At 40.0% G+C, this 20,698-nt stretch overlaps 1 protein-coding gene across 1 annotated transcript in view; it reads left to right on the forward strand.

Moving 5' to 3' along the window:
* The window catches only part of Smc1a (structural maintenance of chromosomes 1A), a 47,137-nt gene that overhangs the window by 22,445 nt on the left and 3,994 nt on the right, over positions 1-20,698 (forward strand). Inside the window, exons 16-19 of the mRNA XM_059249922.1 lie at positions 2,960-3,101; positions 8,650-8,795; positions 8,889-9,042; positions 9,888-9,998. Coding sequence (XP_059105905.1) covers positions 2,960-3,101; positions 8,650-8,795; positions 8,889-9,042; positions 9,888-9,998 — 553 coding nt within the window. The remainder of the gene's footprint in view (positions 1-2,959; positions 3,102-8,649; positions 8,796-8,888; positions 9,043-9,887; positions 9,999-20,698) is intronic.

The following is a 20,698-nucleotide window of genomic DNA, read 5'->3' on the forward strand; positions in this document are numbered from 1 at the left end:
TTCATTCATTCATTCATTCATTCAGTAAATTTTGTTTGGTTTTGTTTTTTTCAGATAGTCTTGCTTGGAACCCTGGTTGGTCTGGTACTTACTATGCAACCCAGGCTGGCTTAGAACTTAGCAATAATCCTGCCTCAACCTCCCCAATGCTGGGATTATAGGCATGTGCCATTAATGTCTCACTTTAAAAGTCTTTTTGAATATCTACTTTGTACTAGGTTTTCTTGTGCTAGATATCGGAGGAGGTAAGGGAGATGGAGGTGAGGCAGATGAACATGATATAGTCACCATTGAAGGAGGTCATACCCTGGACCCTGGGTCTCAGTTAAGAGTTCATCTAGAGGCATACATCTAGTGGCATATGCCGGTAATCCTGTACTCAGGATTCCAAGTTCAAGGCCAGCCTTGAACTTAACAAAACCCTGCCTGTGAATACAGTAAAAAACAAAGTGCTGAAAGTGTTATTTAGTGGTAGAATACTTGCCTTTAGTATGTATGAGGCCCTGGGCTTCAACCCTTAGTGCTACCTGTTTCTACAGTAATATTCATTGCTTTCCTACTGCAAGCTAGGTTCAAAGAATATAAAATTGAATTGGGTGCTGTTTTTTCCCCTCAGTGAACTTACAGAGTTCTTGAGGAAAAGGTAGATGATGAATTTCAGGATAGTATGGTTGGTAAATAAAGAGGAAAATTTCAAGAAGACAAGAAACCTACTTAAAAAAAAATGGGTCAAAGAAAGAAGAGTTTGAATCTTTGCAAACTGTAGGAATTGTTTGATTTCTGCATCAGAGAAATGCCAGTTAAAATAACATAGTAGTATTTGCTGAAAATAAGATGTCTTCTTTAGTATATGGAGGTACACATACACATTTAGTCGCTCTGTGGGTGTATGTCCCAGAGAATCTTGTTACAGGATCCAAAGAGATTTGAGGGTTGTTCATTTGCACATAATCTGTATTATTGAGTTGTATTGGTGACAATACAAATGGCCGCCATTGTGGTGAAAGTTGAAATTAAATGTGATAAACATAGACTATGAAGTACTGTGGAGCAGTCCAAACAAGAATAGATCTATAGGCAGTAACACAGATAACTAACTTAGAAATCTGCTATGGATTGGAAAACTGAATGGGATAGATAATGTGGTGCATTTGTATAAATTTTAAAACATTTTGTAAGGATGTGCATTTTTTAAAAGACTTTTGTGTGTGTGTGTGTGTGTGTGTGTGTGTGTGTGTGAGAGAGAGAGAGAGAGAGAGAGAGAGAGAGAGAGAGAGAGAGAGAGAGAGAGAGAGATTGAGAATATGCCATATGTGTGTTAGCACCCACAAAGCCAGAAGGTGGTGTCAAATTCCCTGGAATTGGCATTACAGGTGGTTGTGGGCCTGGGAACCGAACTCAGGTCTTCTGGAAGAGCAAAGTGTTTTTAAGCACTGAGCTGTCTCCCTAGCTCAGGATGTATGTCACTTTGAGATATGTATTCACAGTAAGGGGAGATAATGGGAGTAGAAATCAAAGGTTGAGTAAAGGAGAGAAGGAAAGGGTTTTGCATAGAGAGTAATGACAAATCTATTATCAACTGTGACATTTGACTAGTGCAACTCATCTGAAATTCAAAAAGGAAAGAGCCAACCATATGTTACAGAAACTTAGAACCTGCCATGAACTATCAGGAAAGGCATTAAAAGAACAAGGAGTGGTGAATTAGAGATCTAAGGAGTGAGTAGGATTTAGCCAGCTAAGCAGGGACAAAAAGGGTTCCAGCCAGGAAGAACAACATGCTTAGCGGTGTGACAGAGCATGCCTTGTTCTGAATACTAAGTAGTTTTGAATGCCTGGCACATACAGACCAGGTCAGGAGGAAGGCAGGGGAGGTAGAAAGGTCAGTAGGGGCCAGATCACCAAGGGCTTTATGAGTCATACGTAGGAGATTGGCCTCAAAATTGCATACCTCCAAATTGTAGAGTTAATTACATTCCATTTGAATTATAATGACTAATAGGTTTAAGCTGCTAGCATGACATCTGGCAGCATCTATCACACTACATTGAGGATTGGTGGGGCAGCTGGAAGCTAGCCCTGCCTGGCTGCTAGTATCTATATGCTGTTAATGTACTTTGAGTTTCTGAAGAGGTAAGGGAAAGGGCAATAGCAAAATAGCAGGAATTCAGTGTTTTCTTAATCTTCTTATACTACCAAAGCTCTGCCCCTTGGGAGCTTCTAAAATCTTGGGGCAGAGCTTAGGATGCTAGAAAGAATTGAAACCCTTGGGTAAAAATGAGCTGATTATAGCCAATATTCCTCACATTGATGATGATAGCTAAAATATACTGAGTGGTTACTTTATACATATTAACTCAATTAGAAAATCTACAGATGAGGAATCTGCGATATAGAGACTATAACTGAGATTGCACTACGTCCAGGTGGAGGCATTGGCATATCAGCTCTCTAAGTCCACTCCATTATACTACAGTGACGACATTATAGGAAAGAGCATGGGTTCTGGTGGTAGACTTGGATTCCAGTCTCATGAGATATTTGCTTAGCTGTTGTTACCTTTGTGGCCTTGGGGAAAGTTGTTTTTTTTTAAACCTCTTAGCCTAAGTTTCCTGTGTAAATTAAGAGTGTTAATGCCTAGTTAATGGGAGTTGTTGAGTAGAGAAATAGAGATAATCTTCATGAAGTACATAGAAGCTTGATAAAGCTCATAACTGGTTTTAGATGAACCTTTGTTTTCTTTTCTTTTCTATGTCTCCTAGTAAATTGAGAAGGTGCTGGAGTCTCTGGTGACTAAAGAGGGGATAGATGGAATTTAGCTTAGATTCCTCTGTCTTTAGAGTTGCAGTTTCTGGGCACAGTTTGTTGTACATGTGAGTGGATGAAGCTATGCTGACTGAGACTCAGCAGTATCTGAGAGGCCCTGAGCACTAAGTCTAGTTCCTCTTTCTTTCTACAGCTTGGAATTTGAGAATCAGAAGACTCGCTTGGGCATCCAATTGGATTTTGAGAAGAACCAGCTGAAGGAAGATCAGGATAAAGTACACATGTGGGAGCAGACAGTAAAAAAGGATGAAAATGAGATAGAAAAGCTTAAGAAGGTAAGGAAGGAGAAAGGGAAAAGACAAGGGGAAAATTGGAATACATATGATGCATACAGGTATAATACCTATAATTTCTACAGTTTTCATTTAATGAAAAACACCAAGACCTTAACAGGGGAGAAATGAGTATGTGACATAAACATTTCAAAAGATTGAAATAGCTCACAAACATAAATAATTTAGTTTTTTTTTTCCAGGAATCAATGAAATACAAATGAAAGTAGCATTGGGTATACTTTATTTTCTATCATTTAACGATTTGTAGTTTTATATCTGTATGGGGTATATGCACATGAGTGCAGGTGTCCATGGAGGCCAGAGGCCTGGGATACCCTAGAGCTGGAATTACAAGCAGTTGTGACTGCCTAATGTGGGAGAGATCTTGGATCCCCTTGGAGCTGGAGTTACCGATAGTGTTTTGAGCTACCTGGTGTCGGTACTGAGAACTGAACTCAGGTCTTTTGAAGAGCAGTGCACCCCCTTAACCACTGAGTCATCTCTCTAGCCTCACACTATCCAAAAATTAAAACCGAAACATTTCTCAGTACCTCATATGGCGCAGGAGACCAGTATTCTTCTTTTTTTTTTGGTTTTTCGAGACAGGGTTTCTCTGTGTAGCTTTGCGCCTTTCCTGGGACTTACTTGGTAGCCCAGGCTGGCCTCGAACTCACAGAGATCCGCCTGCCTCTGCCTCCCGAGTGCTGGGATTAAAGGCGTGCGCCACCACCGCCCGGCTAGAGACCAGTATTCTTATATAACATTCCAACATCTATCAAAAAGCTTCACAATGTGTTTATGCCCTCTAACTCAGTAATACCTGAGGAGGTAATCCAGAGTGTTAGCAAAGCTTTGTGCAAACACATTGATGTTTATTATAAACGTTTATTATAAACTTTATTTATAGTTCTAAGTTGGAGACTACCCAATGCCCCTTGGAAAGTAGGAATTTAGAAAATTATATGGCATTACGTACATAACATAATTTAATGGTCTTTAAACTTTAGTAACATACAGATCTCATTTAAAGCAAAAGTATTTTCTAAGATAGCCAAGCCAAAGCTTCTTAAATCCTGTTATTACTTAAATATAAAAATGAGTGTTTATGCTGAGTCATAAACACATAAAGGTGGCACACGCCTTTAATCCCAGGCAGAGGCAGGAGTATCACTGTGAGTTCAAGGCCAGCCTGGTCTAAATAGTTCCAGGACAACCAAGGCTATGTAGAGAGACCCTATCTCAAAAAAAGGGTGTACATTTGTAATGCCTGACCAAAAGCCAAGACAAACTTACCAATTATAAATGCTAGCAAAATGAATAAAATTTGGATTTTTGAAAAGGGTGACTTGTACTTTTAATAGATATTAGAGGAAAATGACTTAGAGAAGGTCAGTAATTGTTTCAGCCTTTAATCTGTTAGAACTCTGTCCTAAAAACCTCAACTGATTATTTTCATATTTTTGATCAACAGATGATCTCACCAACCAGCTGAGTGTGCCATAGGGTGTTTTCATTATTTCATATGTCTAGTATTTGATAAAAACAAGAAATTGGATCAGTATAGGTTAAATGCCTGGCTGGCAACCAAATCTAATCTCTAAATATTCATTTTAGTCTTTAGCTCTTCTACTTTGTCAACAGAAGCTTTTATGCATTTTCCTTAGTGGTTCTACTGATTCCACTTAGCCTTGCCTTTGAGGTCTAATGGACCAGAGTTGAGTTGTTCTGTGTTTATGTTGCCCACAGCCACTTGTTTGTAGTGACTGTAGGTGAACAGCATTTCATCATCTGCTCGCTTCATCTTGAGGTGTATAATACCCTCAACAGCTTTCTCAGACTTAGCCTGAAACATGCTGGTGGGGGTTTAAGGATTTCTGAGAGCCCACAAAGAAGGTGAGGAGCTGGAAGGCAGCCGAGGAAGACAGGCTGGCAAGTACCGTTAGAGGCATAGCTCCAAGTGTCTCGACCCTAAATCAGATTAGCCACATAAATTCAGTGCAGCAGATGATGTTTTACCGACACACAGCCATCTCATGGTATGACTATGCTAGTGTCTGCTGCAATCATGCTGTTTGGCATGTGTGTGTCACTGTGTTTTGTGTGGTGACTTTTCCTTATATTTTTTTCTGTTTAAATCACTGTGCAGCCCTTGTTCCTTATAGCATTCCTTCCTGAGACGATTTGGTTCTCTTGGTTTGAACATATCACTTTACTTTTGTATGCCTGTATTTGTTGCTTTTGTATTTCTTCATTAACCCTTTGTGATCTAGAATAGTGTTACTGGAATCTTACAAACACTTGCAGATTACCTAGTAAAATAATGGGACAGGACTAAATTTACATCTGGATGCTCCAAGATAGTGTAGTTATGTGACTTTTTACTTCACTTTGAATAGTTGTTGGTTAGCAGAAAGATGTCAGAATAGTACAGCCTTCATTTGATACTCACAGGAGATGGTTTCTAGGAACCTCTACCCCCAGCACCAGAATGCCAATCTCTTGTGCACCATAAAATGGTGCATTGTTTGTCTGTAAAATATGTATGTAACATGAATTGCTAAATGGTCTTACAATAAAAAACCTGGAGCCAGATATTGGGGTAAAAGCTGAAAGATCAGAGAGACAAAGAAACAAGCCACAGCTACTTCTCACCTTGTCAACTCCATGAATCCTCTGACTGAATGTCTGAGTCCTCAGCCGAACGGGGTCCAGCCAAAAAGGGCCTCTAGCCGAAAAGCGCTTCCAGTTGAAAAGGCCTCAGCTGAAAAGGCTTTAGTTCTGTCTCCTCATGTCTTATATTCCTTTCTCCGCCCAGCCATCTTACTTCCTAGTGCTGGGATTAAAGGCGTGTGTGCTTCCCAAATACTGGTGGCAGAGCCATGAGATCTCAAGTGCTGGGATTAAAGGCTTGTGATTCCCAAGTACTGGGATTAAAGGTGTGTACCACCACTGCCTGGCTCTGTTTCTCTCCTAGACTGAGTCATCTCATGTAGCCCAGCGTGGCCTCGAACTCCCAGAGATCCAGATGGATCTACGTTTAATCTAGTGGCTTGTTCTCTGATCTTCAGGCAAATTGTATTAGGTACACAATATAGCACCACATATGCACATCCTCTTGAATGCTTTAAATCATCTCTGTATCATATCTAATGCAATATAAGTAGTTGTTATACTTTATGATTTAGGGAATGACAAAAATATCTAAACATTCAGTACATTTAAAAACAAAAACCAAAACAACAGAGTCTCACTATGTATCCCTGGATGGTTAGAACTATGTAGACTAGGCTGGCCTCAAACTCACAGACATCCAATTGCCTCTGCTTCCTGAGTGCTGGGACTAAAGGTGTGTACCACCACACCTAGCATAGTACAGCTTTTAGCCAAATGCTGATGTTCCAGTGAACCCATGTATACAAAAATCAGTGTATATAGAAGGCTGACTATCAAAGAACTCTCCTCCATGAAAATTTATCAGTTATTGTGTTGCCATAGTTTGCTTTAGCATTCTATATGTTCATTATTTTTTATAAGTTATTTGAGAATTAAATTCCAGATGCATTTTCTTTTTTGTGTGTGTATGTGAGAGAGAAAGAGGCAGAGAGAGAGACAGAGAGAGACATGGTCTTACGTGTCCTATGCTGGCCTCAAACTCAACACATAGCCTCCACATGCTGAGATTATAGGCATGTAGCATCTCTCAGTTTTATGCAGTGCTAGGGATCAAATCCTTGGCTTTGTGCATGAGGCAAACACTCTACCAACTGAGCCACATCACCAGCCCAACATGTCTCCCTTAATAAGATTTTTTTAAAAGATTAAAGGGGGAATGAAAGAAAGAATTTTCTTTGAAAAACTGAAAATGTGGGCTAGGGAGACAGCCCAGCAGTTAAGAATGGGAACTGTTCTCCCACTTGACCGAGGTTCAGTTTTCAGCACCCACATCAGGTGGCTCTAGGGAGATCTGATGCCCTTTTCACACATACAAGAAAAAAATTGTTTTTAATTTCAAACTAGAACATTTTATGTAAGGCTGTAATTCTTGTTTTGTTGACCACTCCCAATCTTAGTCTCTTGCTCTTTCTAGTGGTAATCCCAGGTTAGTGTCTATTCAAAAAATGTACTGTATTGCTTGTATAAGTTTAAATATACAAATGTGAGAACTGGGAAGATGATCCATTGGTAAAGAGCTCGCTATGCAAGCATGAGTTCAGTTCCCCATCACTTACAGAAAAAGCTGAATATAATGATATACTCTTGTAATCCCAGTGCTGGGGAGGCAGACACAAGAGGATCCCTAGACTTGCTAGGTAGCTAATCTAACAGTATGAGTGCTAAGTTTGCTGAGAGACTTTGTCTTAAAAAATAAGGTGGAAGGGCTTGAGAGATGGCTTGGCAGTTAAGAGTGCATACTGGCCTGGTGGCATAAGCCTTTAATCCTAGCAGTCCTGAGGCAGAGGCAGGTGAATCTCTGAGTTTGAGGCCAGCCTGATCTACAGAGCAAGTTCCAGGACAGCCAGGATTGTTATATAGAGAAATCTTGTCTTAAAAAACAAAACCAAAAAAAAAAAAGTGCATACCGCCCTTTTAGAGGGCCTGAGTTTGGTTCCCAGCACCCAGGTTACATGGCTCCCAACTGTCTATAACTTCACCTCCAAGGCATCCAGTGACTTTGGCCTCCTTAAGCACCTGCACTCACAGGAACATACTCAACATACATAAATAAACATAATTAAAAATAAAGTAAATCTTAAAAAAAAAGATTGTGGAAGACACTTGATATAAATAAACTTGTGGCATATACATGCATGTGAGTGAGCATGTACACACACCACGTACATAAAGGAAAAAGAAATACAAATATGTTGTATATGACAAAAGTTTGATTTGGGAAAATGCTTAAAAATAAAACATTGAGCTGGGCAGTGGTGGCACATGCCTTAAACCCTAGCACTTGGGAGGAGAGGCAGGTGGATCTCTGAGTTCAAGGCCAGCCTGGTCTACAGAGTGAGTTCCAGAAAAGCCAGGGGTACATAATACATAGAGAAAAATCCTGTCTCAAAACCAAAAAGAAGGAGGAAAAAAACCCCATTGATTATGATATAAAGTTAAAATCTAATTTCAACCCTAAAGTTGTTTGTAAAGGGAGGAAATATGCTAGAATGGTAGTTTGTTTTTGGCTGGTGGGATTACAAGGGAATCCCCCATTCTTTCCCCTTTATTTTTCCATAGTTTGAACTCTTCCCTTTTTTAAGAAAAATTTTTATTCCTTTTACATACCAATCACAGATCCCTCTCTTCCCTCCCCCTGCCCCTTCAGGCTCCCCCCCCCCCAACCTACCCCTCTATAACAGACAATTTATATAATTGTAGCTGCAGAAGGCAACCAGATGATTTAGGAAAGGATAAAAGAAGTCTGAGGAGTTGTGTGAAAACAGAGATCAAAAGTGACACACAACTCCAACAAACTGCCTATTGGGAAGGGTGGCGCAAAAGAAGGTTCCAAGATGAATCTTCTCTTCTTGCTTTATTCTCCTGCTGGGACCAGGAGGAACAAAGACACATGAAGATAATAGATGAGACCATGGCTCAGCTTCAAGACCTTAAGAATCAGCACCTGGCCAAAAAGTCAGAAGTGAATGACAAGAACCACGAGATGGAAGAGATTCGCAAGAAGCTTGGGGGTGCCAACAAGTGAGTGGATTCCAGCTTGGGATGGGTGGAAGTAGGTAAAGCAGGTGGCCTTCCAGATTTGGGTCTTAACATAGCTACCTGGACCTTTTTTAGGGAAATGACTCATTTACAGAAGGAGGTGACCGCCATTGAGACCAAGCTTGAACAGAAGCGCAGTGACCGCCACAACCTGCTACAGGCCTGTAAGATGCAGGACATCAAATTGCCACTGTCAAAGGGTACCATGGATGATATTAGTCAGGAAGAAGTGAGTATTATGGTGGGTGGTGGGAGTGATCTCTCAACAACTAACCAGAGATGGGAGATGAAAAATGGCTGCGAAGGGCCAGCAACAGATAGGACTTGTGAGGGATGTAAAGATGGATGCAAAAGGATGTGGCAAGGTGGAGGTAGTGAAGTCAGGCTTTGTTATGAGAGGAACATTGGCTTGAGAGGAGAGCTGCAAGCTAGTGAGTGGTCAGAAAGACAATGAAGTGATTCATTAATCTTAAGGACTTGAGCTCTTAGCTCTATCAAATACTGAACATTGGTAGGAGTGAGAACTGAGGAACATTAGGCAAGAGCAGAGGAAGATGGGAAACTGGAGGACCTGAGGAGACTTAGCTTAGCTGCAGTTAGGGAAGTTGGCCAGAAGAGGGTTGGGTAGAGGACGTCAGCAATGCAGAGGTATGGAAGTTTAGGTGGAGGAAAAGGAGCAACATCAGAGAGGCTGAGGCATTTTATCGATTTTTAGAAGTGAAAGATGCTAATGACGAGTGGAGAATTGTAACCGAGGAACTCTTCACAGATCGCCTTTCAGTTTAATTCAGTACAGTATTTTCAACACTAGTATTCCAGACACTGGTAGGCCGCGACATAACCATTCATAATCTTAACTATAGCTCTGCTAGCTGGGCATTGTCCTCACATTAGAAATGAAGAAACTTGGTGAGGGGTAGAGCCCAGTTTTCAATTTGGACCTTCCTGTTGGCCTCTGCCTCAGTGTCGTCTAGCATCAAAGACGTAGAAAGCTTCAAAGGAACCCCTAATCTCTAGAGGGATACAGATGGTCAGTCTGCTCCATCTGCCTCTCCCTCCATCTCAACATTGCAGGGTAGCTCCCAGGGAGAGGAGTCAGTGAGTGGTTCCCAGAAAACATCCAGTATCTATGCTCGAGAGGCCCTCATCGAGATTGACTACGGTGACCTGTGTGAGGATCTGAAGGTAAGAACTCTGGCTAGGAGGCATTGGCATCTTCTCAGCTGTCTCAAGAAAGGTTAACCTATGTGGGGCAAATGAAGTCTGGCTAAAAAGGAAAGAACTGGCTAGGAAAGGATGACTGAGTCAGGAGCCTCTTGCACCCTCAGTTGCCCATATCCCTACATGTATGTATGCATCTATATATGTACGCATGTATGCACTAGCCTAAGCCCAAGTGCACACAGAATTGAAAAAAACAACCTGTGCAGTAAACAGGTAGGCCTTAGGTGCTTCTCAGGCCTCTGCCCCAGGTACTGTCCTCCCTTAGCATTGTGATTATCTTCTCTGTCCTCACCCCAGCTGGCATCTCTACACTTGGTCCCACAGCTTACCTCAAACTCCAGCTTTCTTCCCCAGATCTTCTTCAGTGCCTCTCACATGCTCAGATACAAAAATCTAAGCTTCATTCTTGACTTTCCCCCCACTTACTCTGCATGATTGAGTAATTAGCAAAGTCTATCAATTTTGCGTCCTAAACGTGTTGAGGATTCTGCCTTGCTTGCTCGTTGTTGCTGTATCAGCTCTCCAGTGAAGGCCACTTTCACTTCACACAGGTTCCTATAGGAACCAGTCTCCAAGAAATATTCTGCTTTGTAGTCCATTCCTCATTATTATGTCCATGGAAATTTCTTTATTTTTTTAAATTTATGGATAATTTCAAATATACATAGAACTAAGGAAAATAGTATAATGAATACCAGGCACCAGTTACCCATCTTCAGCAGTTAGTAATGTATGGTCAATCTTGATTTTTATAATCCCCACCATGGGACTATTTTAAAGCAAATTTGAAGCATTGTTGTGTTCATAATTACCCCAGCATGCATCTACAGAATATGAGGGCTCTTAAGAAAACTAAATACTATACCATCATATACAATAAAATAGCATTACTTTTTTCTGTCTAATATTCAGTAACTAGTTTTGCATTGTCTGTGTCCACATCAGGATTCAAGCGTGTTTTGGTTTGCTTTTCTATTGCTGTGATGATATACTAACCAAAAAGAAATTGAAGAGGAAAGGGTTTGTTCAGCTTTGTCCTAGTCCCAGTCTGTCTTAGTTACAGTTTCTAGTGCTGAGAGATACCATGAGCACAGCAACTCTTTTTATAAAGAAAACATTTCATTGAGGTAGTTTTACTTACAATTTCAGAGGTTCAGTCCATTATCATCATGACAGGGAGCATGGCAGCACGCAGGCAGATGTGGTGCTGGAGCAGTAGCTGAGAGTCCTACATCTTGCAGGCAACAGGAAGTCGACTGAGACACTGGGCAGTATCTTGAACATAGGAAACCTCAAAGCCCGCCCCCACAGTGACCCACTTCCTCCAACAAGGTCATACCCACTCCAACAAAGCCACACCTCCTAATAGTACCACTCCTTATGAGATTATAGGAGCCAGTTACATTCAGACTACCTACCACACAGTCCGTCACTGAAGGAAGCTAAGGAAGGAACTCAAAGAAGAGCAGGGATCTGGAGGCAGGAACTAAAGCCGAGGCCATGGAGGGATGTGTTTACTGGCTTGCTCTTCATGGCTTACTCAGCCTGCTTTCTTACACCACCCAGCACTACTTGCCCAGGGTGGTGCTGCTTGAAGTGTGCTGGGCCCTCCCACATGAGACTTGCCTACAGGTAATCTAATGGAGGCATTTTCTCAATTGAGGTTTCTCTTCCAAGATAACTCTAGCTTGTGTCAAGTTGGCAAAAGACTAACCAGGATGAAATGTAGTCCACATGTTAAGATTGGTCTCTGCTAATCTATAACTTTTTCTATGTCTGTTTCTCTATCTCTGTCTCTCTTTTTTCGATTTATTTGTGGAAGAAACAAACCATGACATTGGTCCTGTAGGATTTTCTGCACTCTGGATTTGGCTGATTATATCTATGTGATAGTACTTAGTTATGTTCTTCATTCCCAGTATTTCCTATAAACTGGTAAATAAATGTAGAGTTTGATTGAATTTCAGGTCTTGGTTGTGGCAGTGAGACTAGCATATGTGGTACTATAGAATTGTAACTCCTTTTGCACATGTCAGTTATTTGCTGTCATGACATAGTTTCTTGCACATGTTCCACACTCAAGTCTTTCATATAAGAATGCTCTAGCATTCTTATGTAACTTAAACAGATTCTCCCTCATACTTCGTTTATTATTCATTTATTTATTTATTGAGACAGGATTTCACTACATAACCCTGGGTGTCCTGGAACTCTCTATGTATACCAGGCTAGCCTTGAATTCAGGGAACTACCTGCCTCTGCCTCCCAAGTGCTGGGATTAAAGACAGGTGCCATCACACCTGGCTTCCTAATACTTTACATCATCTCTAGCTTAGTTACAATGCCTAGTGCAATGTAAATAGTTACTATACTGTATTTAGGGAATAATGACAAGAAAACACTACATATTCAGTAACAGGCATAGTTTTTTTAGATATATTTTATTTGCTTGTATGTGCGTGTACCATGTGCATGTACCATGTGCATGCCCACTGCCTGTGGAGGTCATTGGATCCCTTCAGACCAGAGTTATAGACAATTGTAAGCCACCATGTGGGTGCTCTTAACTGTTGAGCTATCTCTCCAGCCCCTACAAACAGAATTTTTAAAAGGCTATTTTCAGTCCATTTTTGGTTGAAACCCCAGACCTGATTGTATGAGAAACATTGGTGCTAGAGGGACCAGTAAAATAAAGCACAAATGCAATTGCCCAAATTTAGTCTGTGGCAAACTTCATTTCTTTTTATTTATTATATTTTATTTGAGACAGGGTCTCATCTTTCGCCCAGGCTGGCCTCAAACTCCTAGGTTCAAGCAGTTTTTCTACCTCAGTCTCCTGAGTAGCTAGATGGGAAATTTCAAAGGGCAGAGAAGACTAGGGCTATTACCCAGTGATAGAGTGCTTACCACTTGCACAGTGCCGTTGGTTCAGTTCCTAGTAGAGCAAAGAAAAGAACAAAAGAGCCACTGGTACAGACTGAGAAAGCAGTCAGCCCATCCAAGTAGGTGCCTCTAACTTGAACCCATTGCAGAGAAACGAGATGGAGAAGACACTTGGAGGGTGAAACTTCAGAGAAATATCCAACATTTGCACCTTCTTTGAATTCAGCTTTGGCAAACCTTTAAGAAAGAATTTATAGAACAAGAATTTCAGTACTGACTTTTGATGTTAGAATTACTGTTAATATTCTTAGGTATAGTAATGGTATTTGGTTTTATTTTCCAAAAATCCTTTTTGTTTTACAGCATTGCTTCTCAGTGGTAGGGTGGGTATTTTGCTCCCCGGGAACAGTGTTGTTTCTGCAGGAAATCTGTAGGGTCTCATTATAGGAGGATCATTTTGTTGGTCCCTATTGTAAAATGGCCATCTTCTTTAATTTCTTTTTTATAAAAAGCCAAAATACATAGAGCAGTTTCCTCTCACCACTTGGTAGCCCTAAGGTACAGTAACATAGGAAAGGCAGCTTCATTCTCTCTTCATCATCAGTTCACATGGTTAGGAATTGCTTCCTGGCATCTCAGCACTTGTTCACCAACTTGTTTTCTATCATTGAGACTTTAGGAGTTGAAGTACATATGGTGGCTTTCAGTCGTGTGCTTCTTCTTGGTGCTCTGTCTTTAGCCAGTGGGAATGCATTCGGGTTGGCATTCTGCATCATCTTGACATAATAACCCTTTGAAGTCTTTGTTCATCTTCTTCCTTAGTTCCTGATATGTCTAGGCTCATCCTCTATATTTCTTACCCCTTTCCCTGAGAAGCTCTTGACTCTTTTATTCAGTGCGAAATGCTACTATTTGGTAACTACCATCTGGACACTGGAGTGCTCAAGACAGCTGACTGCTTAGTTTTTCTATAACTCTTAAGTAAATTTGAAGGAAAAATGAAATTATTACAGAGTTCATATTAATACTTCTAATTAAAACTGAAATTTTCAGTTTAACATCATTGTCCTTAGGTTTATGTCTCTAGTTACTCTCACTGAAAAATCTTGTTTCCTAACCCTTTTTAAAAATTGTGCCTATGTGTATATATGATGTGTGAGTACCACAGCATGAATGCAAAGTCAAAACACAACTTTTTGGAGTCCATTCTCTCCTTCCACCATGTAAGTCCCAGGGACCAAACTTAGGTTGTCAGGGTGAGCCAACTTACTGACCCAATTTTATCATATTTTCTTTCTCTCATCTCTCTTCTCTCCCTGACTTTCACACTATACTACATGTACACTGGTTTTCTTTGTCTTTCTTTTTTTATCCTGAACCTTGTGAAGAAAATACAGGCAGTAAGATAGTTCAACTCTAGAGCTAGGTGTGAGGGCACACACCTGTAATCCCAACACTCAGGATGCAGAGGTAGTGTGTTTTATGTTGATTTCACCATGACATACATCCTATCAGGATTTGTCCATTATTAACAAATGATGCTGAGTTTAATCCCATAGTTAAAAGTATGAATTGCCAGGTTCCTCACTGCTAAGTATACACTTTTGTCTTTGTCATTAATTAGCAAGGAATTTCTAGAGTGGTACTTTGTCATCTTGTGAACATCTTGTTCCCCAATAATTTTTTGCCAAACATTTCTCATATTTCTGTTTAGTTTTGTTTTATAACTACGCAGGATCATATGGTTCTAAGGTCAAAAGTATAAAACAGGGTACATGAAGTGAATTCTGGCTTCTATTTCTGTCCCCTTCTCTTCATCAGTAGGTCACTTTGTAATTAGTTTTTAGATTGCCCTTTTGTTGTGGCTTTAAAATACAAATACGTTTGCATGCAATTGTATTCATATTATCACCTCCTTTTAGATAATAGTAAACTATCGTATACTTTTAATTTTCACTTAAAAGCCTATTCTACAGACCATTCCTCATCAGTTTGTAAAGATCTTCAAACAGGATTTTATTTTCTTTCTTTCCATAAATTGCTTATTCAACATGGGTGTGACTTTTCAGTGTAGTTTTTTTTTTCCATTATGGCCCTTTTCTAACAAAATTTGTTTTTTGTCCCCCCCCCTCCCCACTTTGCCCATCTCTCCTCCCTTGTGCCCTTCCAGCCTCAGTAGCCTTTTTTCCACTTTCCTGTCACATGTTACCTTCCCCCGTGCTTCCTTTCTCAATACTTTGGTGGTTTCCTTTCTAGTTTTCTAGTCTATACCCACTCACTCTCACACCCCTTATTTACACACATGCAAACATCTTTGTCTTTCTGAGACTGGGCACCTCACTTAATTAATACTTTTCACTTCCATCCATTTTCCTGAAAATTTCACAATTTCATTTTTCTTAACAGCTGAGTAAAACTCTGTTGTTGATACATCCCATATTTTCATCATCCATTCTTCTGTTGAAGGACATCTAATCTGGTTCCATTCCCCTGCAATTGTGAGTAGTACGGCAGTATACATGAATGTGCAAGTATCTCTGTGGTAGAATCTAGAGTCCTTTGGATATATGCCCAAGACTAATATAGCTGAGTCATGTGTTAGTGCTATCTTTATGTAGCCCTGGCTTTCCTGGAGCTCAATATGTACACCGAGCTGGCCTCAAACTCAGAGATCCTCCTGCCGCTGCCTCCCAAATACTGGAATTAAAAGTGTACCCCACCATGCCCAGCTGTCTTGAATTTTTTGAGGAGCCATATTGATTTCCTTAATGGCAATATTTACACTCTTGTTAGCAGTGAATAAGGTCTGCTCTTTTCCCACAGCCTCACCAGCATTTATTGTTAATTGCTTTCTTGATCAGAATCATTCTGACTTGAGGGTGAGATAGAATCTCAAAGCAGTTTTAATTTGCATTTTCCTGCTGGCTAACAGTAGTGAACATTCACTATATATATATATATATATATATATATATATATATATATATATATAGTTACATTTATTTATTTATCGTGCGTCCATAGACTGGCACATGGCACACGTGTGGAGGTCAGAGGACAACCTGCTGGAGTCACTTCTCTCCTTTCACTTTGTGGGTTCTGTAGTTTGAACTCAGGTTTGGTGACAAGTACACTATCCACTGAGCCATCTTGCTGGGCCTTTTGAAATATTGGCCATTTGTGTTTCTTCTTTTGAGAACTATCTGTTCATTACATTAACCCTTTTATTGATTGGCAGTTTTGTGACTTGGGTGTTTTACTTTTTGTAATTCTTTATATATTCTAGATATCAGTCCCCTGTCCGAGGCTTAACTGGCAAAGATTTTCTCCTACTGTGTAGGCTGTTTGTTCTGCTGATGGTTTCTCTTGCTATGCAGACTTTTTTAGTTTCATGTCCCATTTATTGGTTCTTGGGACTATTTTCTGTGCTATTTCAGTCCTGTTCAGAAAGTTCTTGTTTATACCTGTAACTTCAAGTGTATTCTTTCTATCTTCCTGTAACACTTTTGGAGTTGGAGGTTTTTAAAGTAAGTCTTTCATCCATTTTGGCATGGTTTTTGTTTAGGGTAAAAGACATGTTTTCCAGTAGATATTCTTGATGCTTTTATCAAAAATTAGATGCCCCCAACTGTGAGTTTATTTCTGGGTCTTGTCTTATTCTTTTGGTCTACATGTTTGTTTTTATTGTTCTGTGATGTAATTTTTTCCCTTAATTCTTTGAAAATTTCATGCAGTGTATTTTGATCATATTCACCCCCTCTCCTCAGACTTCTCGGATCCAACCCTCCTTCCCTACCTACCCAACTTGGTGGCATCTTCTTCCTCCCCCTTTTTTTTTTATAAACCCATCAAATAAAGTCAGTGCTGTCTCTATATTCTTGGATCTATGGCCTTTCACTACAGTATGATCAGCCTACTAGAGGCCACACCCTTAGAGAGAACTGACTCGGCCCTTCCCAGCAGCTGTCAACTACCAATAGCTCCCTAGCTAGGAGTGTAATACAATTTTAAGACAGGTATAATAATATTTCCAGCAATGTTCTTTTTACTTAGGATTGATTTGGCTGTATGAAGTCTTTTGTGTTTTTGTATTAATTTTTAGATTTTTTTTTCTAGTTCTGTGAAGAATGTCGTTGGAATTTTGATGGGAATGCATTGAATCTGTAGATTACTTTTGGTAACAAAAGCCATTTTCACAACAAAATCTGCTAGTCTAGAAGCATGGGAAGTCTCTCTGTCATTTGGTATCTTCTTTAATTGAATTTTTAAGTTTTCATTGTATAAGTCTTTACTAGATACTTTATTTTGGGGGGAGCTATTGTACATAGGTTGTTTTTTTCCTAATTTCTCTCTCAGGAATATGAGAGCTACTAATTTTTGTATGTTGATTTTCTTTTTTTTTTAAAGATTTATTTATTATACATAGCGTTCAGTGTGCATGTGTCCTTGCAGGCCAGAAGAGGGCACCAGATCTCATTACAGATGGTTGTGAGCCACCATGTGGTTGCAGGGAATTGAACTCAGGACCTCTGAAAGAGAACAGTCAGTGCTCTTAACCTCTGAGCCATCTCTCCAGCCCTGTATGTTGATTTTCTATCTTGCAACTTTACTAAAAGTGTTTATTAAATGTAAGCGTTTTCTGGTAGAGTGTATAGGGTCAAGAACAGAATCACGTCTGCGAATATGAGTAATTTCACTTCTTTGTTTCCTATTTTTATCCTTTTTATGGCTTTCTCTTGCCTTACTGTTCTAGCAAGACTTTCAGCACAGTATTGGCTAAGAGTGTAGAGAGTTGACTTCTTTGTCTCATACCAAAATTTAGAGGAAATATTTTCAGTTTTTCACTGTTTATTATAATGTTGGCCATAGGTTTGCCATATATAACATTTATTGTTTCGAGGTATGTTGCATTGTTCCTAATTTCTCCAGGACTTTTATCTTGAAGGCATGTTGAACTGTGTTAAAGGCCGTTTCTGTATCTATATAGGAATGGTCATGTATTTGGCCTTACAATTATTTATATGGATGGCTAGAAGGATGATGGCTCAGCAATTAAGAATACATACTGTTCTTGCACAGGACCAAAGTTTGGTTTCCAGCACCTATGTTGAATGGCTCATAGTCTGTAATGTCAGCTGTAGGGAGATCTGGCGCTTTCAGCTTCCCTGGGTACCTGCGTTCACACGCACATGTGCACAGTCACACTCAGCAGCTGTGGTTCTTCTGTGTAAGATAGAGCCAATCAGCATTCTAGCATGGTCATCTAGAAAGATGACACAGCAGTTAAGAGCACGCATCGCTCTTACTGAGGATCTGAGTTTGATTCCTAACCCCATTTCATGCAACTCAACCACCTGTAATGCCAGCTCCAGGCGAGCCGACTCTGCTGTCCTCCAGTGGGTGCCAGCATTCATGTGTACAAACCCATACACTGGTTCATATACCTAATTAAAAACGAAAAAACACACTCTAACATGAAAGGCTCAGGAACCCCCACATCTAGCGGAAGAGCTGTTAATGGTTGATACATTCTGAGGGAGAGAGTTAGTTTTTTTTAAGGAGATGTAAATTTGAAAGGTGGACCATGTTCTAGTGGATGGTCTCACACTTGTTAGTATATGGACAGAGCATACTGGACTCAGTGGGATTTGGTGGGATTTTTTTCCTTTTAAAGTTTTACTTATTTATTTCTGAGAGAGAAAGAACATGAAGTTAGCCGGATAGGAAGAAGTTGGGGGAGGGAAAAGAATATGGACAAAATATATTGCATGAAAAAAATGTAAATAAGTTCATAAAGAAATGACTGGAATTTGAGGGATGGAGGAGTGGAGGTGGATCTAGACCAATGGTTCTCACCCTTTGTAACGCTGCAGCCCTTTAACACAGTCAGTTCCTCCTGCGGTGCTGACCCCAACCATCAAAGTATTTTCATCGCTACTTCCTAACTGGAACTTGGCTACTGTCAGAAATTGTAATGTAGATATCTGTGTTTTCTGATACTCTTTGGTGAACCCTGTGAAAGTGTGGTTCAACTCCCAAAGGGGTTGTGACCCACGGGTTGAAAACCATTGATCTAGAAGGAGTAGGGGAAGAGTGGGGGTGAACATGATCAAAATACTTTGTATGCATGTATGAAATTCTCAAAAATTAATAAAATATCTTAAAAAGTAAATCTAAAAAGATTACATTGTTAAATGACATGTATTGATTTGCATATGTTTTAATTCTTAATGTTTTATTAATTAAATATTATTTGACAATTTCACACATGTACATAATGCATACTTATCACACACACCCTCTCTCATCTCTCTACTGCCACTACCTACTCACCCCACATCAGTACAAGTCTTTTTCTCATGTTCATGTCTACTTGTTTTGTGACTTGGTGAGTAACTAGGGCTGTCCAAACGAACAGATTTGGAGCTACCTGGGGGAGCTTGGTGGTCTCAGCACTGGGTACATAACTGGAGAAAATGATTTCACCACTCTCAGAAACTCAATAAGCAGGAAGAGTCATGGCCCCATGAGCAACCAAGCACCTTTCTCTTCCATCACTGATTACTGACAAGGACTGTCCTGTGTGGCTCTGTGCAGGTAACTGTTGTTGTGAGTTCGTCATTACATATGTTGAACTAGCCTTGCATCCTTGGGATGAAACAAACTTGGTCATGATCTTGATATGCTCTTGAATTGTTTGTATTTTCCTGAAAATGTAAGTGTCTGTGTTCACTGGGGACTTTGGGTCTATAGTTTTCTTTTGTCATTATCTTTACCTGATTTTGAAGCTGGCTGGCTTCAAAAGAATGAAATTGGTGATGTTCCTTTCCTTTCTATTTCATGGAACAGTTTAACAAGCATTGATATTAGATTTTCCTTTAAAGTTGCCAGGTGTGGTGGCGCACGCCTTTAATCCCAGCACGTGGGAGGCAGAGGCTGGTGGATCTCTGTGAGTTTGAGGACAGCCTGGTCTACATAGTTCCAAGAGAACCAGCACTACATAGTGAGACCCTGTCCCCAAAATAATAGCACTAATAAAGTTCGATAGAACTTAGTGTCCTGGGCTTTTCTCTGTGTACTTTTAATTACTGTGTCAGTCTCATTGTTGATTATGAATCATGTGCATTTAGAAATGAAGCACTTCACTTTTAGATTTTTGTTTGTTTTTTTATTTAGATTTTATAGCTTATTAGAATATAAGTTTTGGAGCTAGAGACATAGTTTAAAATTTAAGAGCATTTACTGTACTTGCAGTAGACCCAAGTTCTGTTCCTAGCACCCACACGGTGGCTCCCAGCTATCTCTAACTTTAGTTCCAGGAGAGTTAATGCTGTCTTCTAGCTTCCAGGGATACCAGGGCTCTTCTCTGTTTCTAAAAATATAAATATATTCTCATGTCCTTCTCACTCTTGAAATCACATTGGTCTCCTTTGAGATAAAAATGTATGTTTTGTACGGCCTTTTATAACCTGTCCTTTGCTTGTCTGTCTCACTTCTCTTTCTTTATGGTTCCTCACCATACTTCCTGAGAGTGCATGAACATGATCATGTATGCACACAAATTGTTAGTAGTGCCATATTGATTCTTTAAAAGGGGTGGCTTCTAAAGTTGATTATTTCTGAATTGCTTTGAATTCAATGAAAAACCAATGACGACCCTCCTCTCCAGCTTTTGCCTGTAATGTTCTCGGCTGTATACAAAACCATGTCTACTCTTTTGTCTTCTGCTGTTCATCCCATAGACTTTAACTTACACACACGCCCAGAAACTTTCCCTG

Source organism: Peromyscus eremicus, chromosome X (assembly GCF_949786415.1).
Source record: "Peromyscus eremicus chromosome X, PerEre_H2_v1, whole genome shotgun sequence".
NCBI lineage: Eukaryota > Metazoa > Chordata > Mammalia > Rodentia > Cricetidae > Peromyscus > Peromyscus eremicus.